Genomic DNA, 18,262 nt, shown 5'->3' with positions numbered 1-18,262 from the left:
CCCTTGGCCTGGTGCGAACACGCTTTTTACGATACAGGCATGAGGGAGGCAAGCTCCAAATATGGGGGAAAAGCGCATGACATTTGGGCGTCTGCGGGTACGCGGAGGGCGTTCATGCACTGCATAGGTCTCGGCTAGTGAATGCTACGACTACAAGCCGTCCTGGGAGGCTTATCTTGTGCATTTTACAGCCGACAACATGGCAGAAGCGCGGTACGATGATTACTGAGATATTGAGAATGCCCATCCAACAAAGCCATTGGTTATGTTTTACAGAACCGAAACCGAAACTTGTGTGATTGCTAACCTTGGGCATTGTCCAATCACGGCGCCCCTCCTCTCAACGTCACAGCCTTAGTTGGTGCGGCCGCCGCGAACCGCGCATGGTAGTTTTTCTTCTTTCGCGCTTTGTAAAATAATTACCGATTTGTCAACCGGATAAACTATGAAAAGTGTGCTAATTTGAGCCAGTCTACGCAGTGCAAGCAAAAATGGGAGCTTGACAAATTCACTTCAGTGTCCCTTTAATGCATTGTTTCAGTGAGGAGTTTGCCTGGACCGCAGAGATCCGTCGTAAGAAGCGGGTTGTCGGAAGTCCGGGGGACGTACCAGCGGGGTTCCACTGTATATAGAAAGGTGCTGGGCTGATTTGCCACAGAAATGTAACGTAAAAATGCACCAACTCTCAAAGAAGAAGTAAACGGGCAAAACTGACCAAGTCTGAAAATACATTTCTTTATTACATGGCAGTGGAGGCTGGTAGACGTAAAATGGCTACTCGCACATCAAATGATCAATACAAGATAATGAAAAATTATCACAAAAATAGAGAAGTTTCAAAGAAGTGACCTTTGTGTCAAGGTGACAAAAAAAAGTGCAGTATCATTGGCATCCATGAGGGTGTTTACAATAATGTGAAAAATAAGATGAGCCCTAAAGAACCAAAGGCAATCTGGTGGGAAAAAAAAGGAAGCGACTAGAGTTCAAAATGACGTGTTGTACAGATGATGCCACCAGTCACGCTGGCTTCAAATTGCACAACGAGGCAGTGGAAATGTAGGTGTACATTTGAGTTTCAAGAACCCTTTTTGTTGCATAGATACAAGATAAAAGAAGAAAAAAAACTCCTGTAGGTTTTTTGTGCAATTTAAAGTGACAAAAAATGCAAAAATTAACACCAGCAACTTTCCTACTTTGCATTTTTGATGTGGGTTACAGGCCAATCTAAACGTGGTTTGTTTGAGCAATGAGGCATGAAAATAATTCATCGCAAGCACTTCTGCTTTCCTTTAGGTTCTATGATGCAAGCGACATTTGTAAGCTGCATGCATATAGGATATGCAGACATTCTAAGCATCAGCTATGTGTTAGGTAAAAATATACAGCTGTCTGAAATGGCTGCGCTTTGAAGTTCTACATTTTAGCTCAAATGGGCCTGCATTAGCTAGACACAAATTTTCTTTGGTTAATGTGTTGGGAAAGCTTTCACAAGGCACTTCGAGACTTCCCACAATACTCCGTACGAGTAAACATGGCTATGCCTATAACCGACCTACTGAAATATTTATGCTCTCAGATTAAGGCACTTCTTGGTCTATAAGGCACAACACGGTTTACACATGATACTGCAAAGCTTTCCTATGTCTGAAACTTCTCAGTAAAAAAAAAATGTGAAAGGACTAGGCGAGTTAAGAAACCAACAGGTGAATAAAGTATTGAAAGCTCGCAGTAGACAAACATTAACACAAGTAGTACATGGACCACTGGTAGAAGCTGTACCTGCAGCTATGCATAGCATCTGTTCACAGCTGCACTATTTGGTTAACAACAATGCTTCATGAGTGACAAATCCTGCCGTAGCAAAAGGCAGACATGCCCGCTTCGTGCACGCAGTTAACAGGCTCGCAATCGCGAGCAGAGATCAAACAAGGTCTGGAGCGACCAGTGAATGCAACCCTCTTCACACACACACAGCAACACAACTCAGACTGAAAGGAATTTCACACGTACACCTGCCGCACATGACAGATTGCACCGGTGCGCATATTTGATGGCACCTGCCTACATAGTGAGCAGGCACTAGGGTTCAGTACCAGCTTCTGGCAAAGGCACCAACTCTACACTGAGCACCGATATGGTTAAAACTGCCGCCTCGCAACAGTGCAATAGAGACTTTTTAAAAGAAGCACTTCTGCTTCCCTTGTTGTAGCTGCGTTACAGCTGCATGCCCCACTGCAGTCTGTTCTAGAATAACGAAAGTGTGTTTGTTGAATTGAACACTTCTATCATATTATCTCCTTCCAAATTACCTCCTGAAAACCTTAGCAGGTTCTATCCAACAGAAACTGTCTGCCCGCTGAATGAAATTCTGGTCAATAGAAAATGTTCGTTCCATATGTGAGAAACTGTGCAGACAGAACCTGTTTGTTTGCTGCTAATACCCACACAAACTTAAAGGGTAAATTCCGTTTTAAACATCCTATATCCCAGTCTGTTTTCCTGATAGAGGGCACAGCTACTGCACTGAGACAACAAAAAGGGAAGTTCCCATGACACTTTATATTGGACAAAAAAAGTAGTTTTAAACTTCAAACAGATCGAATCAGGTGCAGCCTACACTGCGAAAACAACTTTTCGCCCTGGCATTGCTCTCAGGGAAAGGTTCAAGGGGGTGCAGCTACACCTAATCGGCCCTGCAACTGCAGGAACACAACGAATGGCAGCAGTTTTGAGCATGGGGACAGGCGCTCAGAGGTTCTCCATGAAGGGGTTGAGCGCGACGGGCATATGCTCCATGGTGTCCTGCAGTTCAAGCAGCTGCAGCAGGTGCTTCTCCGTGATGGGACGGTCGGCGTGGACCACGGTCTGGATCATCTGCTTCGTGTCCTTGTCCAGCTGAAGCTTCTCCCCCTCCAGGATCTGCACAATGAAAGGACAACTGCCCGATGCCCACCGATATCCCCCAACGACAAAGTGGGGCAGCTCTCCGAGCAGGAGACAATGCTGCAATTGCACGAGTTTTCCAAGCACCCAAGCTACGCTTGCTCTATGAGGAGCGCCGTAGTGGAGGGCTCCAGCATCATTTTGACCACCTGGGGATCTTTATAGTGCGCCGAAATCTCGTACACACGGGCGATTTCCCTTTCGAACTTGTGTCCTTGGGCTCAACAGAACACCACCTTAGCTGCTGAGCCACCGTACAGGCGAAAACGGGCTCGCACGCTACACACAGGAATGATGACAAAATCCAAGGAGCAAATACTGTGTATTGCACAAGCAATGGTGGGAAAGATTTGGGCCAAGCACACACTATCTAGAAGGACATTTTGCTGGGCCATACCTCACTCAACACTAGCATGAGGAACTGAAAGTGTCAACACAAGTGCTACTCTTGAACTATTCCACTCAGATAATCGGCCTGCCTTAAAATACAATAGCAGATGCACAGGACGTGCGAGGTTTTGGGTTAAAAATTCACCAAACATCCAAGTGAAAGTTTCAGTGAAGGCTTCAGTCACTTCCCAAGCAGTGACATCAAAATTTGATACTATCATTAAAGTGCGACCAATCAATTAGCTTATACCCTCGTTACATGGGCACACTTAACCATGGTTAAGCAAACAGTGGTTAGACAAAACCGCAGTTTTCTGCATTACACGACAGACGAAAGTGCAGTTATCTCGATAACCATGGTTAACGCAAACCGATCTTAGCCACCTCAGTTCAGTCACACAAACCACAGTCGCCACAGCTGCAGTGTTCAAAATCGTGCAAGTCAATTCAGACACAAGTGGCGACGCATCAACGAAGGTGGTAAAAAAAAAAAAAGTGACCTGGCGTGCAGAGGAGATGAAGGCCCTCACAGAGCTGAAAAAGCGGGTACCCCAAAGTTGTCCCCAAGAGGAGCTTGCGTTCTTTGCGTCGCTCTCGCAGTCAGCGCGACTGCCCGTGACCACGACTAAAGCAAAAGCAGTGGCTCGTTCCCCACCCACCCACACACACAAAAAGAAAAAGTAAATTTTGTGCGTCTTTTGCCAAAAAAATGGGCAAAGCAGGCAATAGTGAAATGTTTTTAGCCCTCAGAAACCACCCGTGTGCACGTCGGCAGCGCCTTCAAACACGCCGGCACGCCTGCCCGCAAGGCCATGGAAGCGGCTCAGACTGACCCGGGCCACGGCAGCAATCAATTGCGAAAAAGAAGTTCCACATGCGCGAAAGTGGATCTTAGTGCGGTGAAAAATTGTGCTATGGATTGTAATTCACAGTTATAGAGATAGCGGTGGTCCAATATCCACCGGCCTGAGAAACGCAAGCCAGTTGAGAGTTGCTGGGGAAGCCCCTCTCCTGAAACTCGCTGCGCGCGAGTGCGTTGTGTTTGGGTCTAAAGAAACTGTTTAACGATATTTCCTTTTGTCTACACTGCTTCTCTTTTGTTTTTTTATCGTGAGGTTAAAAATTTGTTAATGTAATTTTGTTACGCTTACAACCCCGTGACTGCTGTCACCACATTTAGAATTTCATGTGTAACAGCCGAAACCACAGTTTGCGATAATCGCGGTTGAACACAACAGCGGTTACTTCCGCCATGTAACCAGGGTATTAGGCAGTAAACAAAGCTTTGTGCTCAAAGGGACTAGAGAATATGCCTGAGAGGGCTTATAAACAAGGCCAATTGTTCATGCCTTGTGTTGCACTATACAAAGCTTTTAGATGCAAGGCATCTCTTACACTCGGCCTGTCCTTCGATCCGGCGTGCATGCGTCCGCAACCCTCCTCCTTTCCCCTCGCCTGCCTGCTGCATTAGCGCGTTCTCCTCGCCATGCCAGCTGTGCATCAGTGCGCCGTCAGCGCGCCATTAGCGCGCGTATGCTACACTCTCTCTCGTTCTCCTCGCCATGCCAGATGTGCATTAGCGCACATGCGCGTCTCTCTCTCATCACTCTCTTTCGTGGAGCGGCTATATAACCACGGTATCTGCGGCGCGCTCCTCAGTCGCTCCGTCAGTCGCTCTCGCTGCTACTGCTCCGATGAGTTGAAATGGACACTAACATGCCTGCTACCGCGTTGGCTGACGCAGCCGTAACCAGCTCCAGCGAATTGAACTCCGTGAGATGCCTTGCATCACCCCAGGGTTCCCCTCGCGGGAAGATGGAGAGAATTTTTTTATGCTAGGGTCATGGAAGTCCATGAAACTGCCATTGACATTTCTTGTTTGAGGGAATCGTGCCAATTTTAAAGCTTGTCAGAATACATAGTTGTACAGTAATTACCCCAATCACACTGAGGCACCAGTGGTTGAGGTCACCGCATGCGGTGAATGCTGCCCCCACGTAAAATCTAATGGCACTGATTGATTGATTGTTGGGGTTTAACGCGCCGACGCAACGCAGGCAATGAGGCGCGCCGTAGTGGAGGGCTCCGGATTAATTTTGACCACCTGGGGATCTTTAACGTGCGCCGAAATCTCGCACACACGGACGTCTTTGCTTTTCGCCTCCATCAGAAAAGCGGCCGCCGCGGCCGGGAATCGAACCCGCAACCTCGTGCTCAGCAGCGCAACGCCTTAGCCACAATCTAATGGCATCAATAAAGCGTTGGGAGCAGCAGGATAGCTGCTTTGTGGTTGTTTTATGTCATAGCCCATTTACATGAACCTTTTATTTTTCTACAGGCTAGTTACTGAAGCATGATTGAGAAATGAGAAGTTTGTTTTATGATGGGAAATAGCTAAAAGTTCCCCCAGATTCAAATAATGTATTCACATCACGCTCGTTTTGAGAGCAAGAATGACTAATTCATCCCCACCCCAAAATGTGACATCCACCTGAAATGTCACTGTGCAGCTGCGAAGGAACAGTTCTGCCTGGACCAGGACCAATTTTCTGAAGTTTTTGAGCCAGCTGTACAGCTTTGGGGGTGAATATCAGCTCAGTTAGGGGTTATACAAACCTTGCACAAAACAAACTTTCTTGCGTATAGTGCCACAAAAGCGCTGCGGTGTGTGAAGGAAGCACTGAAACGCACTCCACACTCCTTCCCTGCTCTGTCCTGTTCCGCGACTTCGCCATTACGACCCACGATTTTGTGGTTAAGTTGTGGTATGACCTTTTTTTTGTACTCCTGGAGTGCAGCATATGATTGGGCAGTACATGAGCTGCACAGTGGGTTTTAAACTGAAAATTTTGGTGTATGTGTTAAAGCATAGGGAAACTGTGCAGCTGGGTGGCACTTCAGTTTTGACCCAATGTGTGCACACTACTGGCGAAAACAAAAGGTTTGGGCAATGAGCAGGGATTGCAGTGTCATACTTGCCAGGTTCGCCGAGATGGCATTAGGGAGATCTGTCCCGGGGGGGGAGGGGAAAGAAAAATTAGTAGCAACAGAATGGAATAATTTACATTTACATGCATTTCTAATTTAGTTACAACAGAGTAGGAGCTGAACTGTTTCGTCCAAACTACTAACGAGCTACACCACTGGTCAGCTGCTAAATCTTCGATGCGGCTGACCCCCAAGAACCCCTGGGAATACTACCGAGCATAACCATGTTCGTTCCTGCTACACTTCGCCAGAAGAACGCAACTGAGCTCGGATTGTGCCAGAACTTGATGCTCGGAACTGGGGGCCATTTTGTTTTATCATGCTGAACTACCTCTCGCATTCAGTGTTTCTGTGGTACTGACCAGTTCAACTTGCGCGCATTGCCAACTATGCTTTATAAGCTATTACGATGTCCAGTGGTGTAGGATGTGATTGGGTTGTCAGGTAGCTCCAGCGCAATGTGGCTAGACCAGGCGAAAGATTTAGCCAAACACGGGTGTGTATTCAGGAGATTTTCGTTTCGACCGTACAATCGTACAAAACCATCAAAATCCCGGAATCTCTCGGATAATTCGGGAAACCTGGCAGGTATGCAGTGTGTTTCGTGGGCTCAAAAAAGGGAAGTTTCCCAGTGTGGAAAAAGTTTTGAAGAGCTTTGACGGCCCAGAAGACGATACACTGTGGGCTGACAACGAATGTGAAGCTGCAAGCAACTCAATTGAGGAGGACAGGAGGACGGTGGTGAGTAGGGGGCTACTAGCTTGTTGCGAATAAAAAAAATTTGGTCACATAATTACGTGCATGTTTTTACTGGAAACGTAAAGTTTTGACAGCACCTTTCTTAGCATCTTTATTGTATTAAATTTCAACTTAAAATGTTGCAACTTTTTTCCACATAATGAACCCTTCCCCAAATTCATGCCGAATTTTCTTATACAAAAAAAAAAAAAAAAAAGGTGGGTTCATTACACGAGCAAATACGGTATATTTGAACGTCTGTTGAGGACATTCTGCCATGCACTGCCCTAAGCATGCCCATCTAAGCACTACATGTAGAATTGGCACCAGTGCTCGCAGTAGAGTTTGGCACACAACAGACGGGACAAATGCAGCAACGACTAGCACACGGTCCCGGAAATGAGTGGAAATGAGTGGCTGAGGCCACACCCACCTTCTCGAGGGCAGTCTTGGGGATGGTGTTGGAGATGTCAATGGCGATCTGGTCGGCCAGCCGCTTGACTGTCACCAAAAAGCCCTGAACGTCACCGGGGTCGTTCTCCACACGCCGCTTCTTCACCACCAGGTTCGAGACGTACTGGCGAGACTTTTTGCACGTGTCCAGCAGCCAGGCCTTCACCTTGCCCTGCACAACAGCGTCACAGGCAGGGGTCATGTCCGCACTCGGAGGTACAACACCACTGACTAGCAAATGCTTGATGGAGGTCACTTGGTTTGACAAGGATGAAAAGGGTTGAAGGGAGCAAACAACATGGACGCAAAAAACAAACGAACAAGGCCGACAAGGTGTCACTTGTCACTAGAAACCTGTATTCAAATCTTAAGGCTTCAAAATGAACTTTTTTATTTCTTTGTGGATTTTGATGAAAATTGGCACAGCAACTGGAAATGCTTCTGTGATAACGCCATAAAAATTTCAAGGTTTTATTTTGATAACTTTTTTATTGATTAAATTTTCTTTCTGTTCCGCTTGTACCGAGCTTGAGCGACTTATAAAACATGATAGAAAACTTGTTCGGAATGCTTTGCATTCCCAAATACATGGACGAGGTCATGACAGTTTTAGAATTTTTTTTGCAACACAATGTTTTTTAGTTTTCATTTTTTTAGAGGTTAATGTGCAACAGGCATGTCGACTGTGAACGGCTATTTGAATAAAAAAATCACAAAAAACAAATCTGGAAAACCAAGAGTGTCACGACCTGGAATGGTCATCAAGGAATGTAATGCAAGAAACAGAATCAAAATAGACCCAGCAGTCACGAAGAAATCCCTGGAACAAGCGACACAGGTGGCAAAGAAAACTGTTTTGAGAAAAAGGCTTCCGAAGTTGCAACATAGGTTTCACTTATCAAAAGTCATCACTGTTGTAGCATTTCATGTCCTTTTGAACATGGGGCTTCTGGAAGGCCTTGCTTTGAAATTGTAGCGCCTTTTACAGCCTTTCTCTTTCCACAAAACATCATTTTCAGCTCCTCTGTGAAGAGTACAGGTCTGCGCAAAAGTGAACGGAGCACAGGAGCGGTGGCCGAATTGCATCGCTGCGCCGCGTATGCATGGCGCCGACGGGAACCACGGAGCGCCGGTCGAAGAGTGTTCGCACGGACCCGCCGCGGTGGCTTAGTGGAAGGCGTTGCGCTGCTGAGCACGAGGTCGCGGGTGCGATTCCCGGCCGCGGCGGCCACTTTTCTGATGGAGGCGAAAAGCAAAAACGCCCGTGTGTACGAGATTTCGGCGCACGATAAAGATCCCCAGGTGGTCAAAATTAATCCGGAGCAGGCGCGTAGCCAGGATTTTTGTTCGGGGGGGGGGGGGCTAAGGTTGTTCTCGACCCCCCCTCCCCCCCCCCCCTACCGAAAGAAAAAAAAAGCGCGGCAGTTTGCAAGCGCCCTTATAGGCTATGAAGATAAAATACATGTTGGGTTCATTAAAAAGACTGTCGTTCATTAAAACGACTGTCTTGTCCCAATAACAACGATACCAGTTCTATCTCAAACTAATCAGAAGAATAATCGACATAATAAATTAAACATTGGGCGTTCTGCTACTGAGCATGAGGACGCGGGTTCGATTCCCGGCCGCAGCGCCCGCTTTTCTGGTGGAGGCGAACAGCAAAAACGCCCGCATGTACAAGATTTCGGCGCACGTTAAAGATCCCCAGGTGGTCAAAATTAATCATGAGCCCCTCCACTACGGCGTGTTAAACCCTACAATCCATCAATCAGTCAATTAAACATTTGAAGCAGTGGCGAATCCCCGCCCACTTCCCGGCGGCGATTTCACTATGACATCACAGGATCTTGCAACGATTGACCCGACTTAAGTCACCGCCAAGGAACATGATTGCGCGATTGTAGAGGGGCCTCCATTGATCTTATCATTTGAATTCTAACGTGCAGTTAACATACTCATAACTACGTTTTAGTGCTGGCCTATATACATCACTCCTGCCCATATTACTTCACTGCAGCGCACAATTTGAAAATTTATGACATTTGTTGCATTGCTTGGGTTGAAAAAAACGTCTGTGATTGGAATGGAGCTGTGCGAGTTACCAAAGGCTAGTGCTATTTAATTGAACTAGGTTGTATTTTGTCTTCAAATAGGCCCTTGAAGGTTCCCTCATGATATTGGTGTTGATTGTGATTGTATTTGTGCCAGGTGAAGTTGTAAACTGGGCGAAAATCCGCAGACCGCGTGGTGCAAATCTGCGCTCGTGATACGGGACGTACATTGCACGCACGGGCACATTGTGCAGGCATTGCACTAAATGGTCACAGTTTCACGTGATTACTTGCTTTATTTCAACATGTGCAGTATGGTGTCTGTGACGTCCGCAATAAAATTATGTAGGCCGTAAAAATGAGATCTTTCTATTTAGTTGATGTTTAAATGCAGAAATTGTTTTGCTTATAAGCCTTCTGCGCCCGTACACTCTTCCAGTGTAAGGGCAATGAGGCAAAGTTTCTGCAGAATACACCGAGTCTATGCACTTACGTTATATGTAGCGCAGGTTTTATCTTAAGAAAAAAAAACGACAGGCTATGAATTATGCATACAAGAAGCGTTACACAGACATCACGCGCGAGAACTGCGCTGTTAACGGCGAAAATTACACGAATATGGTAGGATTAGCCCTCACGCAAAGCGGAATAATTCAGCCATCGGTACTGTCAAGCATGCATGTCAGTTGAAATTTCGGCTTCTGTTTTGATTCTGTGACCCAGTCCACCTCATCGCTTCTAAGGAAGCCAGACAAATATGAGAAGCTGGTGCTTTGTAACATCGCCAATCTGGTTAACGTTTCGGTACGCCCAAATGTCGACTCTGCTGTAAAAAGTTCGGCCTTGGTGTTCTGAAATACTTGCATTATTCGTACTAATCTGTAACTTTTGTGGGGCGGCAATCCCCTTTAGGTCTAAGTACCACTCCTGGATGAGGTAGAGCAAATCACTGCAAAGTTCACTATTCAATGCAATAATTAACTTTAAATTTATCTAGAACAAATAATAACGCAAAGACGGCGTTGTCTGACCATACTCTTGCGGTTAGGCATGCAAGTTAAGCAAAACCTTGCTGCATTTGGAATTTTGTCGTGAGATCTCAGGAAAGAATTATAATGAGGTCCTATCATTCTGGTTTCAAACATTAATGAAAGGACATACTGTTTAGTGGACGCGTGCGCTGCCATTGTTGAGCCGAGCACACACTGGCGGTTTTAAAGGTAAACGTTAAAACAGCATTGAAGGACGCACAGGAATTTTGCGGTTTTCATTAGCGACTCGGAAAATGGAAATATATTAATATGTTGGGACGCTCCTTGGTCCACCAGAAAACAGGGTGCAGTGGGAAGCTGCACATGACCTTCAGGCTTGGGTCGATGCTCGACATGAGTCAGCATTTTGTTGCCCTCAGCACCAAGAAAACATGCGTAATGGCATGGCCCCGCGTACATAAATGCCACAGACTACCGTATTTCAGCATGAAACGGACAGTAATGGTACAGTTAAGGTGGTACAGCGACCGTGATGTTCAAATTGAAGTATGGGTTCAGGCTACGACCCAATACATTGGCAAAAAATTGGAAAGTTGTTTACAGTGATAATTCCTCGGTCATTTCGGTTACTTAAGTAATGCTCGAAATTTACTTCATGCGATATTTTAGGGCGTATAACAGTCGTGGATCCAGGCAAAATCACTACAGCGTGCACCCGTATGTGGGGCGGGGGGCGGAAGTGTACTGGTGTTCTTGAGAGGGCCTGTGGTCTGTAGCCTGTTTTTTTTAATTACGACATTCGTTCATCATGCCAAATCGATTTAGCATTGAAAGAACGATACTCTTGAGCCCGCTAAACTTCAAAAAAAAAAAAGGCCCGAAAGAGCTGAAGGAAAATTTTACTACTAGAAAGGCACGTTGGTTTCTTCGCCACCAGTACGAAGGTCCTTCACTTCCGCACACTGCTATGATGATTTTAAAATTGGGCGTAGCAGTGAATGCGCGCGTCGGTATGAAACGCGGCAACAAAAGTTCCGATAACGGGCACACCATGCGACAGCGGCTACCTCACACTGAGTTGCGTGAATGTAGATGAAGCAAACTACTAAAGCTGCAGCGAACACAAATATATTTTTAACTCTTCATGTACTTCATGGACAGCGGCAACTCTTAATGAACTTAACGCAGTCCCGATACGCTTTGAGTAACCCTCGTCAACTTTGTGCATCATATGATAGTTAAGCATTTATATGAGTAGAATTTACGTTTTCCCTCTTTCAAAGGTACCTACCCGGTTCATAGCTGGCGCTCCTTCAACAACCAATTCAAACGCAAAAATTGCATTAGAAATAAAAGGAGATATAATTTCTTTTGGCTCGCAAACATAAAGGTACTGTGACGTCGTGTAAATATTAGGAAGCAATTATTTAAATATTAAAAGATACAGTGATCACGCAAGCATAAATCAGGGGCCAAGGGAAGAAAATGACTTACAATTTCGGCCTCTCTTGTGCGTTGCGTGGCACTTAGAGTGTGAGCTTCCCAAAGCCAGGGCCCTTCTGCCCTTGCACCGTTCTCTCATGTCGGCGTTGTTGTGACTCAGGCCCCTGAATATACACAGCTCTGGGCAGCCGCCGCCCAGGCAAAAAGCGGCCGTGGACGCAATGGAGGGGCTTTAGTTGTGACCGAGGTCGAAGATGGCCATCGGGTATCGCGACCGCCGTCTGCCCGCGGTAGGGCTGGTGACTGTCGCGCCTTCGCGCTTACAATAAAGCCGCCCCGGATTCGCCGAACAAATGCGATACGCTGCTGTCGCATTCATGTAAACCCGCTTTGGGGGCAGCGCGCCCTTTTTGTCAAGTGGGTGTTCCCCAGTTTCCTAGGCTAGCGAAAAATACCGCCGAACGAATCTGCCTAATCGCAGAGGAGAAAATGTCTGTCTGGAACACCGCTTTCAGGAGAGGACATGCAGTGCGCGCAAGCTGAGACGATTATCCCACGCCAACACCCTCCCGGGCTCCACAGAAACGTGAAAAAGAATGAAGGGGTGACGTGCAGAAGAGGGGCATACTTTTCTGTGCGCCTCACCCACAAAGGCCCTCTGCCCCCACCCCCCCCTCCCCCTCCCCCCCCCTCCCCCCCGACAGTTATCCAGCTAAAGCAGACGTTTCGCCCAATACGCAGAACCATCGCCTTCTTCAGAACCACCACCGCTTACACGTGGTTCTCCTTACGCATACAAAGATCGTCTTTTCCCTTTCGGGTGCCAGTCTTCCCCCATCAATGACCAGCAGTCCCTCTTTTTTTGCGCACTCCATGCTTCCCCGGCCATACCGTGACGAGTCAATCTACTCTGCTGAGAACGACTCAGCCGGGCAATTATTCTCTGTGTGGCGACATGCCACACACAAAGGGACACAACGCACGCCTTTGGCGTCCCATGGGCTGAGCTTACCCGAAGGCGACATGAGCGAATGAGGAATGCTCGGAGCAGACACAGAGAAGTCATTGAAAGTGTCCGCTAATTCTGTACCTTCTATAATGCTGCCATTTACACTAACCTTATCGCAATTAGGGTTGTGGTTGAAGTTTATTAAAGTGTTTAAGCGTTTCCAGACATCTGTTTTTTTAATTCTTCATTGAACAAGGTGTGCATGTACGCTCTCTTAGCGCTGCGTGTTGCTGAATTAGCCTTGTTCCTGCAAGCTTTAAATTTCCCAAGGCCATCCGATTTTCTTGTTTTTAGAAATTTTTTATACATTTTAAAGGGACAGACAACCGATTTTTGTCGAGTATATATTCTCTATCCCAAATGAAAGGGCATCACTTAAAGCACCTTGACGAGAAACGGTTTTGCTGATAACGCCCTAGAACTTTTTAAATCAAAATTTTTAGATCTGCGAGCCGTATGTGTCCCTCCTAAAAATGATGCTGGCAACCATGACACAGAGCTCGGCAACTTACTTTTGTCTGTATGCGAAACGAAAAACTATATTTAAAAACTTGTCCCCAGCAAAAAAAAGTTTGAATCGCAGGCTTTCCTGTTCCTTTATGTGTTTTTTCAATGCAACGGTCTATTGTGCACGAATGCACCTTCTGTTGGGATAGACGATAGTTAGAATCTGGCTTCACGTTGCGGAGGTGGGAAGTTCGATTCTCCGCGGGCGCGACGTTTTTTTTTTTTTTTTTTTTTTTTTTAAGCTGCCGTTGGCGTATTTGGAAACTGAAATCAAATATTTTGGCAGAACTAACGCCTCTGACTCAGGGAGAATCGTCAAAGCTCTTTCACTGGGTCTGTTTACTGAACGCTGCCGTTGATTCTGGGCATGGTGGCTCAGTTAGCCACACCGAGAGCAACCCAGTGGCGGCGGGCGGCGTGTCTTTAGAATTTTCAAAATAATGTTTAGAAATACATATACAATTTAACCTTGTACAAATACTTGTGTTGAAAGGTTTTCAATACGTAAATAAACGTTTCAGCAGTTACAGTAGCTGCTAGGTTTGCAGGTCACGTGACAGGGACACATATTGTAGTGCCAAGTTTCGACACTACGAACCGCCACCCTTCCGATTTCAGGAAGTTTGCTGCCGAATTAAAATTATTTCCGCCGATTTGTTCACAAATTGCTTGTGGTTACCGGGCTATATAAAACGCTGGCTTTCATATGAGCTAGAGTACATATACGGACAAAAATCGGTTGTCTGTCCCTTTAAGTATCAGCTTAGCATGGTGATGGGGCCGAGAAGGGAATAAAAACGAAGACGATGATCGCATTGCGCCCGGCACAAACAGTATCTCTGTGTCTCCACTGCAGTGCCCAGTAGCTCTGTAAATAGTGCAAATACCGCTACAGTAAAACCTCGTTACAAGAGACACTCAAGGGAAACAGAAAACGTGTCTCTTGTAATTAAGGTCTCTTGTATGCGATGTTACTAACATGGTGAACATAGGAGAACCAACCAAAGCACTTTCACTCAAATGTCTCTTATAACCGAGTGTCTCTTCTAACAGTGACTCTTGTAACGAGGTTTTACTGTATTATAATCGAGTCTACTTTGTGTCATTCCCTTGTCTCGGCAAATGAGATTATAGTAACTGAATTTACGCTACTGACAGAGCTTCTAGACACTGCAGCGGAGACAGCAGCTGACCGAGATAGTTACTTCTTCCCCGAATGACACACTTTTAAACTAAAAGAAGCTATCCCTCTATTTTCTGAACAACAATAACAACAACAACAAAAAAAACACCCCAACGTAACTTTTATTGCAATCTCTGCCAACAATCTTTCGCCAGCTTGCCAATGGAAAACCATCTCCTTCCATGTCTCTCAATGAAGCTTGCTCGCTGCCAGCACGTCTAAATTTGCAGCACTTTCTTCGGCTGCACCGTTAGTGCTTGTTTTGGCTTTCTGGGAAGACGAGGTCTGTGCAACAATCTGCATGTCTCAGTGTGGCAATTTCTTTCTTTTTGCCGGCGGTTTGGATAGGTAAGGAGGCAGGTTTGGAAATATTTTCGCGACAGCTCCACTTTCCTCACTCAGTTTCTACACGCACTTCTACTTCAATGAAATGCTTGTAGCTCTTTGCTATACTCTCAGGGTAAAAATGCATGTTGCACTTGTGCGATTTCGGTGTGAAGTTTCGGTCGAGACACACATTGGCACGGTACCATGCTACACGAAGGCCGGGATAACTTGGAGCGCGAGAAAAGCGCCTTTGGGTTTGGTTTCCCCTTAAACCGCCCATGCAACCGGGGACACAACACGCCGACATGGTGCTTGCCGAACCATCTACAGCTGGAGCACACACGCACATGCAAGAATGCACAGAAATGTTGGCCGCACAACCGCAGAGCCACCCGGTACCCTGCCGGGAAACGCTTCGAAATTTTACAACTGACCTTGGTTCTACAGACGTTGACCCTCACCACCGGCGAGGCCCAACCACGTGTGTGAACAAGGTATGGAGGCCTGCCATGAGCTAACAGAGAATAGACAGTGCAAGCTGGTCTGGGCTTTAGTGCACTAAAGCTATAGACCAGAATTTTGCCGAGTCGGCCATTTCTTGGGGACTGCGTCGCGAGCAGACGCTGCCACAGTCACACGCTGTTGTTCCATGCTGTGCGTGGATATCAGACGTCCCAGCGGCATCAAAGATCGGTAAGTGTCATTTATTCGGCATGTCAGCAGCGCAAAGTTTAACAGTGCTTTAAGGAGAACGTTCAAAGCGTCCGAGAGCTGTCAGGTTTGCCCATAAATTCCATTCTCAACCGGCGACTTGCCACCCTACGCACGCTTTGCCCTCACGGGGGTTGCCTGTGAGGCTACGTTTCGCCGCGCCAGCACGACACTCTACTTTTTATCCCCAATTAATGTTGGTTTCTTCATTCTGGGCAGGTTACCGTCATTGACTTTACTTACGATGTAAAGAATCTACCCATCCGGGCGTCTCTACGCCGTTGTTGGCTGCACCAACAATCAGCGTAAGCGCAAAGTGCTCATACAAGAAACGTGCGAAGTGCACCACGGCAAAAGCAGTGTCTGCATGTGTGGAGTCTATTCGCTGCACAAATTTCCTGAGTCCCTTGAGCGCCGCCACGAATGAGTCGTCGCGCTGAATCGGAAAGATTTCGAACCTAGCAAATTTGCGAGGGCAAGTACGGTCGTGCGCTGATTTTGGAAGCGCTGATTTTGGAAGCGCTGTTTATTCACCCTCATGCTTAATCCCTATCGCACATTTCTGTGCTCTGGAGGCATTCTCTGTTCACTTTATTGACGGGAAGCCAACAAAAATCAACCCGACACATATATGCTGCAGCACGCCCGGTCGTGTCAGTAATAAATTGCTGTTGGCGGTTCCCACCTGCCGCTGACAAACAAAAGTTCTTTTGAGCAAATGAACGGCCGTGAAATCTGGGTGTACCTAATATGTAGCTCCTGCGTTTGCAGCAGGAAATAGTGTTATGTGGTGGCAAATATATCTCCTGCGAATGCCTGCTACGCATGCTCAGAAGTCAGTCGTTTGGTACATTCAGCAAATGCCTCCGATTACGCGGTAGGCATTTTATAAGCATGTTATGCAGAGGCAGATATTGTTAAAACATATTTTACTGTCTATGACCTGCACAGGGAAATCGAATATATCACGGCGTGGTTTAAGAACAGACTAACGTTCGTGCACCGGCAGCAGGATCCCATGCTTATAAATTTGCCCTACTGCGCGATCAGAGGCATTCGCTGAATGTACCAAAGCCCTGACTTCTGAGCGTGCGTAGCAGGCATTCGCAGGAGACATATTTGCCGCCCCATAACACTATTTCCTGCTACAAACACAGGAGTAACGTATTGGGTACACCAAGATTTCACGGCCGTTTGCTTGCTCAAAAGAACTTTTGCGTTTCAGCGGCGGGTGGGAACTGCCAACAGCAATTTAATTACCCACATGACCGGGCGTGCTCCGCCACCATGACGCTACTATTTCACTTTCGGTTCGCTTTTTTTGCATACCCGGGTTATGTTGTCGTCTGCTAGAACACACTTCCTATGCTTATGCGACCGCACGTTTTTTGTTGTGGCCACCGTGTGGCCACCCTCCTCATGGTTTTTATGCAAATTACAGAAAACACTTGTTTACAGACCGAATAAGGCGGGCAAGCAATCAGCAACTAGCTTGTTCCTGGCGACACCGCCGCGGCCACGTAGTTCTACCATCGCCAGCAACAGCTCGTATGCAGCCAGCTAACGCCAAGGACGATGCAATTGGTGCCGAGAAAAGTACGAGACTGTGTGTGCCAATAAAATAGACCTTGCAACAGCGACGGAAACGTGCCGCTCAGTTGTGATCTCACCACGTGTACTGTGCACATTGCCCGGTAAATGATTGACTACGTAAGAATGGTGACCGAACTGCTTCGCCGCACATGCTTAAAAGTGCTGGTACGATCTGCAGTTTGGCTTAAGCAGTGCCTAATTCCCCTCCCATGTTTTTTTTTTATATTTATGCCCTGATTCGATTAACAATCACTAGTACTCTGCACTGCTGATATGTTTACTTTTTGCGACAACTTGTTAGCAATGTATGAATGGTATTAACGAGAGTTTTCAAGACCTGCGAGCGGGTTTAGCCATGCCTATGTTCATTTTTAATTAAGGCCTCACCGTGGAAATTTATATTTTTGAACATGGGCTTTTGTCAATGAGCCTGCACCTTTCTCTTCTCTGTTCATCTAACTCGCCGCCGGGCTCGGATGCGCGGAGACCGATGTTGGGAACTTTAGGCTTAGTGTCGTGGCAGATATTTCATTGCCGCTATCGTTACAGTCGCAAATGACAGTCCCTCACACAACTTTTCACCACACTGTCACCCCCTTTCTCGTATGTGGAAGTTTGTATCCGCGGTGACTGCCATTTATGCGATCGATGATCCAGATACTAGCCACGGCCTTGGCCGATTTTTGCGCGCAGGTTTCACCACCCTTCGGCTGCTCAGTGCACCGTGCATGAAGGGGCCGGGGGTGCCGGGACCGACGTCCGCGGGCGGTCGGCATAGATCGTAGCAGATATTTGAGCATTGCATTGAAAATCACAGCTGATGACACTACCTAGCACAATTTTTCACCACACTAACATTCACTTTTGCGAATGTGATACTCCTTTTCCGCGATCAGAGTGATTTTAAAAAGCGGCAACAAGGAGTTGCTGGCGC

General features: G+C 46.7%; 1 protein-coding gene across 1 annotated transcript in view; it reads right to left on the bottom strand.

Annotated features, from left to right (window-relative positions):
- Positions 1–727: 727 nt before the first annotated feature.
- The window catches only part of LOC144175053 (uncharacterized), an 81,873-nt gene continuing 64,338 nt past the window's right edge, over positions 728–18,262 (bottom strand). Inside the window, exons 5-6 of the mRNA XM_077704092.1 lie at positions 7,493–7,684; positions 728–2,919 (exon numbers count right to left, since the gene is read on the bottom strand). Of these exons, the coding sequence (XP_077560218.1) occupies positions 2,749–2,919; positions 7,493–7,684 (363 nt within the window). The 3' untranslated portion in view covers positions 728–2,748. The remainder of the gene's footprint in view (positions 2,920–7,492; positions 7,685–18,262) is intronic.

Source organism: Haemaphysalis longicornis, unplaced genomic scaffold (genome assembly GCF_048455015.1).
Source record: "Haemaphysalis longicornis isolate Haplotype H1 unplaced genomic scaffold, Haemaphysalis longicornis Haplotype H1 scaffold_1, whole genome shotgun sequence".
Lineage (NCBI taxonomy): Eukaryota > Metazoa > Arthropoda > Arachnida > Ixodida > Ixodidae > Haemaphysalis > Haemaphysalis longicornis.
The sequence above is the reverse complement of the archived record's forward strand: the minus strand, read 5'-3'. Positions and strand labels throughout refer to the sequence as shown.